The sequence below is a fragment of the Echeneis naucrates genome, chromosome 19 (genome assembly GCF_900963305.1).
Source record: "Echeneis naucrates chromosome 19, fEcheNa1.1, whole genome shotgun sequence".
NCBI classification, from domain to species: Eukaryota; Metazoa; Chordata; class Actinopteri; order Carangiformes; family Echeneidae; genus Echeneis; species Echeneis naucrates.
This window is the reverse complement of record NC_042529.1, coordinates 4,680,891-4,689,130: the sequence shown is the minus strand read 5'-3', so window position 1 is coordinate 4,689,130 and position 8,240 is coordinate 4,680,891. Positions and strand designations below refer to the sequence as shown.

General features: G+C 38.4%; 2 protein-coding genes across 2 annotated transcripts; one reads left to right on the top strand and one right to left on the bottom strand.

Moving 5' to 3' along the window:
* The first annotated feature begins 2,079 nt into the window (after positions 1-2,079).
* gch2 (GTP cyclohydrolase 2) lies at positions 2,080-4,359 on the top strand. The gene is made up of 6 exons (XM_029528110.1): positions 2,080-2,371; positions 2,824-2,933; positions 3,131-3,186; positions 3,738-3,769; positions 3,880-3,964; positions 4,236-4,359. Exons 1-6 carry the CDS (start codon positions 2,080-2,082, stop codon positions 4,357-4,359), a joined length of 699 nt encoding a protein of 232 aa, XP_029383970.1.
* A 1,110-nt stretch (positions 4,360-5,469) lies between these two features.
* On the bottom strand, positions 5,470-8,087 carry cript (cysteine-rich PDZ-binding protein). Its single transcript, XM_029527968.1, has 5 exons — positions 7,957-8,087; positions 7,697-7,762; positions 6,794-6,848; positions 6,453-6,556; positions 5,470-5,953 (listed from the first exon to the last, which is right to left on the bottom strand). Exons 1-5 carry the CDS (start codon positions 7,970-7,972, stop codon positions 5,889-5,891), a joined length of 306 nt encoding a protein of 101 aa, XP_029383828.1. The 5' UTR covers positions 7,973-8,087; the 3' UTR covers positions 5,470-5,888.
* Between the last annotated feature and the right edge of the window lie 153 nt (positions 8,088-8,240).

The following is an 8,240-nucleotide window of genomic DNA, read 5'->3' as shown; positions in this document are numbered from 1 at the left end:
CCAAATGGGTTCTTAGTACTAAGCATAAATTAACCAATATATAATTGGTTTTGTTCAACCCAACAGCCTTTGTGAAAACACATGTCGCCCTATATTATTCCAAAAAGCTTCATGACTAATCATCAGCTACTGCTCAATACAATGAAGTGGCTTTTTTTGATGGTAAGAAATTTCCACTGTTCATTGTTAATCTTGTGTTTGAGCATGTAAAAAATTGGCTGATGAGTGTTTGATGAAAAACATGGGCTTTTTTTATCTCCTCGGTTTTGTGGATTCAACTATAAATATAGCAATACTTTATTTATTTATTTATTTATTATTGGAAAAACATTGAGGTTTCATCCCAGAATATTATTCCCCAGACCGTGTTCCATTGTGGTACGCCTTGTAGGTTTCTAGACATTTAACAAAAATTAAAAAAAGTTATATCTGTTCCTGGCACTAGAGGAAAAGTCAGGGAACAAGACATTAATCAGGATACATCATCTGAGAATAGTGAATAAACCCAAAACTTTGCCAATGCATTCATTAAATGTGGGGATATCTGTAGAAGGAAACTGATCTGTTGTGTTTTCATGACACCTCATTCAAATAAAAAGCACCAATGGAAGCTCTTAAATTTGTTTAATTAAAGTCTTAAAACAGTAGAACTGTTTTACATATCCTAACTGTATATGAACAATTAAGGGTTGTCATACAGACATTGGGTTTGCCCATTTCCTTCACACCAATTTGTAAATTGTCAATGTGGTCACACATGACACACAAAGTCTGAGCCATGAAGGAGCCATGAAGGAGCCATGAAGGAGGTTAGTGGGACATCACGGCACACTTAAAATTTTTTACACATATAAGAAGACTTGTGAAATCTAATCAACTTTTCGATTGAGAGGAAATAAGTTTCAGCTATCCAAGAGAATAGTGGTTGAGGTTGACCTCAAATTCAAATCCATAAAGTCAAACATCAAAAGAATTGTGAATTTGTCACCACTTTTGCATAAAAATAATTGATATGCATATACAAGAGCCATCATTTTTGGCCAAAACTATCATCCAAAAAAGAAATAAAAAACCAGCAGTGGTCAAAGTCAAACTACAATATTAAAGCAATTACAACTGTTGGTGTTAGTTATCACAGATTTGATATAGAAACAGTGACAGCTACTTAAACTGTGACTGGTACACAAAAAAGTTAAGTGATAAGGTAAAATTTTAAAGCACAAAACATCATCAGTAGAAAATATCAGGAAGATATTTGCTCAGTTGGCTGGAAAATCGGCCATAATCATTATCAGTGTATAGAATATGATATTTTCACAAACATTATCAGTTAACTAGGCCTTCATAAGTACAACATATAGTTAAAATAAAGCTTAGAAGCCATCACAAAAGGAATAGTAATGTGAAATTAACTTTGCCAAAACCTTTTTAGGTGAGACACTAACACTTGGAACAATAGTAAGAAAGCAGATTATTAATATTTTTTTCTCAGCTACTTTCATTTACTCTCCCGTGGACTTGGACTTGTACTACTGTTTTTAGCTTTCACTCAAAATAAAACACAGATCTTATCTATGAATAATCCAGTCTTGTAAAAATTGTAAAGCCAGGATTGAACATTTTGTCTGTCCTACCTACTGGATGAATCTTCATATTGTCAATTGTTCTTTTTAAAAACGTGACTCCTCCTGCAGCTGGAAAATTGGATTGTCAAGCAAGTCGGCTTTTTTGAAAGATATGGGTTTGTTCTCCACGTGGAGTCACGAGTTTTGTGTGTCAAAACACTCAGAACTAATGGATGACGATGCATGATGAGCATCAAGTGATGCAGACGCTCCTGCTGATTTGGAATGAGGTGCTGGAATTTAACTCTGACGACGAGGCTGGCGTTTTTTGACGTCGGTCACACTTTGACAAATGGCACAGCGGTGCGCACACCGCAGGCTGTCGGAGCTATAAAAAGAGGGGCCAGAGAGCCGAGAGGGAGAAGAGCAGTTTCAGGGAGATCTCAGCATCAGAGCCACTCTCATCCTCCAGCTTCCTTCCATCTCTCCATCCAGAGCCAGAAAACGACGCACCATGAACGGCCACTGCACCGGAAAGGTCAGAGACTCCGTGGAGGAGTTCCACCTCAACAGCGGCTTCCCCAACCTCATCATTGGCACCCAGGCGGCCACCGTGCACCTCAAGCGCGAAACCTCCCGCAAAGAGGCCGAGGACGAGTCCCGCTTACCTGCGCTGGAGACCGCCTACAGGAGCATCCTGCGGGAGCTCGGAGAGGACACGGACCGGGAGGGCCTGCTGCGCACCCCGCTGCGCGCCGCCAAGGCCATGCAATTCCTCACCAAGGGCTACCATGAGACCATCTATGGTGAGACTTTTTATGTGTCTGATTGAATTCAGTAGGACTGTGCAAAGTTTAGTGAGTGGAAAAACTTGTTTTTAACGTTTGACAGGTTGGTGTTTGTTTTTTTTTTTTAATTAAATATTGACACATTTCCTGGAATAAGGCAGAAGCTGTAAGGACTGATCCTTTATGGTGCACAGAAAGTGTATCCTAATTATATTATTTATGTCACTTATTTTGGCTTGTTGGTTGGACAAGACCAAATATTTGAAGATGTACCCTCTCTGGAAAACTGCAAATAAGATTTTCAAAGTTTAACACTGTTTAAGTATTAAGTTAACAACACCCCTCAATCATAAAGTCTTGAAGTTCCAAAAGGCAAACTACTGGTCGTCATTGCTAACTGTACTTTCAGACTGTTTTTCTTGAATACTGATTATATTTCTAAGAAACCATCTGTGCATTTGTGTCTCCAGACATCTTAAATGATGCCATATTTGATGAAGACCATGATGAGATGGTGATTGTGAAGGACATAGACATGTTCTCTCTGTGTGAGCACCACCTGGTTCCCTTTTTTGGAAGGGTAAGTCTTGCTGTCTTTCCCTTCTTGGGTGTGTCCATGCAAATGAGCCAGAGGGGAGTTTAATGGTTTACATGCAGATTGTTACCAGTTTAAAAGCAAATATTAATGCTACCTCGGAAATTAAGACTGGCATGTGTTTTTCCAAGTATGGTAATCTTTTATCACATTTTGTGACATCTGCTCTCATTCCCCTCCAGGTTCACATCGGGTACATCCCCAACAAGAAAGTGGTGGGATTGAGCAAGCTGGCAAGGTAACACAACACATACATATACACACGCAGCCTCGGCCTGTCATATCCTCATGCTGCCACTGTGGCTGTATATTTCTGTTGTTATTGCCGGGCGGATGAGTTCTTCTGTTATCACAGTGCTTTGACCTGAGGCTTACAGTCTAAGCCTACTGGCCACATCTAGTCCCCTCATCAAGCACACTCACAGACACAAGTCCAAACTCTCTCAGCTCTCGAGCTATGAGAAAATCCCTTCAGACCTGTGGGAATCACCAGTTATTATCACAGCGTGTCTGTGTCCTTCTCCCCCTTCCCAAAAATATAGCACCATCCCTGAATACACAAACCCAGACTAACAGTGCCACTGGGTTTTTAAACTAGCTTGATTTAGCTGAATCTTGTATGGCAGATTTGGAGAATTCAGCGGGGTGAATCATTTACAGTTGAAGGGCCTGCAAAGTTGTATGGCTGGTATGGATATCACGGGTCGGGGCTCGAAGCCTGTTATTGTTTGTAAACACGTTAATGATTACTATGCTTTCTGTAATGATTACTGTGCTTTCTTTCTGCAGGATTGTTGAGATTTTCAGTCGGAGGCTTCAGGGTAAGGAATCGAAAGATAAGAAACTGATCAAGAGTCAAACTCTGATTTTATAAATGATTTGAATGCAGTGTCAATATCATGTACACTTTTTTTTGTTTTTTTACTTTCAGTTCAAGAGCGCTTGACTAAACAGATCGCCATGGGCATATCAGAAGCCCTGCAGCCAAAGGGTGTAGCTGTGGTCATTGAAGCAGCGTAAGTACATAAACACACTTGTGCATGTCTGGTCTGCATTTTTATCATTTGTATGATTGCTTTACATCTCAAAGGCAAAATGTATGTTGTGGCGATACATTCAATAATTGTAACATCACGATGCGGAGGATTAAAATCAAAGCAGTAGAATCAGTTATCACATCAAATGTTTCCTTGAAACATCTTGAAGCTACTTAAGGTGCATGCCAAACGCTGCAGCTGGCAATCTGAACTATGTCTTATATTTTTGTGTGTGTGTGTGTTTTTGCAGGCACATGTGTATGGTAATGCGTGGTGTCCAGAAGATGAACAGCCGCACTGTGACAAGCACCATGTTGGGAATTTACTTAGAGGACCCCAAAACTCGAGAGGAGTTCCTGACTCTAATACGCTGATTTTTGCAGCATCCAAGCCAACTCTGAAGATCACCTCAATACACTCAATAGAAATTTCAATCCAGCTCCTGAAATGTATAATGTCAAATCACTGTGAAGCACACAGGAAATGTGAAGTTCTCAGTCTTGGTGCCTTTAATAGATATTTTGGCAATATTGTCTTATATATATATATATGATGAGAACTCAGTGCAATGTTTTAGTGTGACCGTACTTAAATTTCTCTTTCCAGTTACATTTATAAGTTTAGCGTCTTTGTGATTCATGAACATTTTAAGATATCAGGTTATTGTAATATGTGTCCAAAGAGTATTTTACTGAGTGACTTTTTACTTTTATTAGTGACTTGAGTATTTTGAATATTCTTTGCATAAATAAAGTGACATGTATTGAGAAAGTTGTTAGTGTCAATTTGTCTATATATTGTGTTCATACTGGGAAAGTCTACTGCCATACTGATGGTTCTGAGGGGTTCCACTTGGAGCTGAACGCTAACATGCTGATGTCATGTTAAACTATTTCCTTGAAACTAAACTTGAAACTAAGTGAGACATGATAATGATGATGTTGATCTATATAACACACAGATTTATGTGTGAAATACCATCTTCACGGGAGAATATTCCAACATGAATTTGGCCTTCAGTGAGCTATGGCAAAATGTTGTGACAATGCAACACCTTGGAATATACACACGCACTTATCAGTCAAGAAATTGATGTCGCACTGTTAAATCTCCTTCCCACTGTACATTACCTGTTGGCGCTGAATCCTGGCGTGGTTTTGGGTTATGGAGCAACAGCATAAATCAGTAATGGGTCATAAAGGCAAGTGTGAGCACATGTGGTTTAAAGCCTGAGGGTAAGAGAGGCCTTTAAATATCAAAGGAGGACCCTGTCATCAGACCGCTAGCGAACTATAACCTCTATCTCTGACAGCAGTTGGGTGGGGGATCCATACCTGACAGGGCAACATGCAGTTTCCAAATATGATTATGTCAGAGTAAACCAATTATTACGTGCATAAAGGACAAATATGGGCATGTTGCGCGCAAGAGGATAAAATTAGACTTTATGGTTTCAGGCTGAGGAACAAAATGACCCTGTCAGATGATGTCCTTGTATTTGATGCTTTAATTCACTCAAAAAAACAAAAAGGTAATACATGAGAGAAATCAATTATCTTTAAAACATAAAAAAATCCAAGGCTTTAATTCACAATACACAAAAAATTAAGAATTAATGGCAAGTGATAAATGGTGCTGTGCTTGAAGATGACAGTCCTACCCTGTCTATGGCTACAGAATCAGTTCCAGTAGCATTAGATAATAATTTACAATAAGAGGACATCATCATCTCCAAATAACTCGGTTGCTGAATTTGGAAGAGTAAAGAGTTATAACTGTCTATGGCAGGGAATTGTGGGAAAATATTGCAAAGGCGACAAGATTACAAATGTACACCTCCGTCTTATTGTGAGTATAACAATCTGTTATTCACTTGTAGAACTGTTCCTGAATCCAATTGGGGTCAGACAGATGTCTGTTTGTAATTTTTGGTGTCCAGAACTTTCTTTCCACACATTGCACAGATTCCTGAAAAGACAAAAATAGATGTAAGTTAAAAAAAAAAAACACTAAGTGGTAAGTTATCATATAGTTTTGGTCTTTGCATGATAGATGATGATTGATCTGATTTATTTCACTTTCTCTCAAATTAGTCTTCTCTATTTCCCCTCCCTGTGTCCCTGTGTAGACTGCTTTGTAGAGGGGGGCATACCAGAAGACAATGAAAACCAGTGGGTTAACCAAACACAATGCTCTTGTTCAGGTGGATAATCTACAGGTCTCTCTGTGCACAGATTTTATTCAGTGTCTTTTTACAGACGAAAGTGCACACAAACAGAGCGAGGTGTGTGAATCACCATCATTATTTAAATAACTAAGACACTGAAGGAACTCTTAAAACTTTTTGCACTTTTTGCATTTCTTAGTCATGATGTGTTAAAATCCTCAAATGGCAAACACACACATGCAACACTAAATTCATCAGGTTTACTCCACAGTATGAAGTCCACAGTGGGTGATTTTATACCTTTCTTGTACGCGCAGCCCTGGCAGTAGTGTGATCCGGGCTGATGAACTGAACTCTTGCAAATCCTACAGGTAGCAAACCCTGTTTTGCTGTAAGGATCAAACCTGTGAGGGAGAGATGCATTCCAGAGTCATAACTTCGGCTGCACTGTTGATGTATGACTGTCAGCAGCATGTCTCAAGGGAGAAAATTCACATGCTAAGTGTTTAAAACAACCATAGAAGTGGATTTTATAAGAAGTAGCAACAAGGGGGATTTCTTCTCCCATGAACAAAGCAGTAGGTCACAATACACACACCGTAACACTTCGATTTGAAGATAATCTTTATGGACCTACCCACCTAGCTTTCTTAGACGTCAGCATCTTGTTTTCATTTAGCTTTCTGCCGCCGCTCTCTGAATAATGAAAGCAGAAAGAGAACACCATCATCTAAGTAACATTATGCGCCATTACAGTATGTCACAAATGTAAAATGGAAGAAAACCCAAAGCTAGAAACAGCATCAAACATTTTTGTGTTCTAAAAAACTATAAAACAAGAATGAATGCTAACTGTTGCAAGATGTGTAACAAGTAACAAAAGCTGACACAGACATCACCAGTCCAGCCATATATGATCTGTAATTAGGATGCGAGTTATCAGCAAGTTGATCTATCTGTGAAGTCTTACTTTATGTTCATGTGACTAAAAATATATAACCTTAATAATAATAATAATAATAATAATAGTTATTATTATTATTAATAATATTATTATTATTATCAGCTAAATGGTTCCCAACGTAGAAAACATATTAATAGGTCTGTGCGCACTTTAATTCAGGTAATTTCCAAGGAAAATTACAAGTTAAGTGATTCCATGTGGTCAGACATCTCGTGAATTTTGCTGTTTTATTTTGAGTATTATAGTAATACTTTATTTTAATCATAATGAGGTTCAGTGGTACTGTTAACTATTAATGAAATTTCACACTGGCAGCAGTTTTTCATTATTCACAGACAAATGAATGGGCAATTAATCAGCAGATTCATTCACCAGAAAAAAAATTATTTGCACGCTCATTTATGAATGATAATAATGTAATGGTCTATTTTACGATGCTGACAGTCATGGGAGTTTTTTTTTTTTTTTTTTTTTAAGGACACTAAGGACATATTCATTATGTTTATCATTTACCCATAGCCTTTTTAATGGTAACTAAATAACTGTGGTATTTTCACTTAAACTGAGGACCTCAACTCACCTGTTGTATTTCTGGCTCCATCCTTCCAGGTGTCAGGAGTAATTACCTTACCGAGCTTCTTCTCACCTGGAAAAAATTAATCAATAATAATTTACCCACAGAATAAGAAGCTTTTAGAAATTAAGCGTGCGTTTATAAACCAACATGAAGGCAACAAGCAGTCGCATCGCGTTAGCTTACGAAATCTCAGCTGCCTCAACTAACAGCAAAAATGAAGTCAAGCTTAAAGGTAACAAATAACTGAACGGTGTGATACGTACATTTATCACAAACCATCTTTCGCTATGATCCTTTTTTTTTCCTTCGATGGGTCCAAGTATAATAAAAACGCTAGCTAAATGCTAGCTCAATGTTAGCTTCCTCGGTGGACCTTTGTAAACTTCCGGTCCCCCTTTCTTTCCTGTTCCTATTCACGAAGCCTGATTGGTCACAGTCAGGAAACTCTCAAACTCTATTGGCTAACGATACTGCCCGTCACTAAAGGTTCCAGTTTTTACGTCACCGGCTCTCTTTGGAATTATTGTTATTATGACGAACTTAAAAT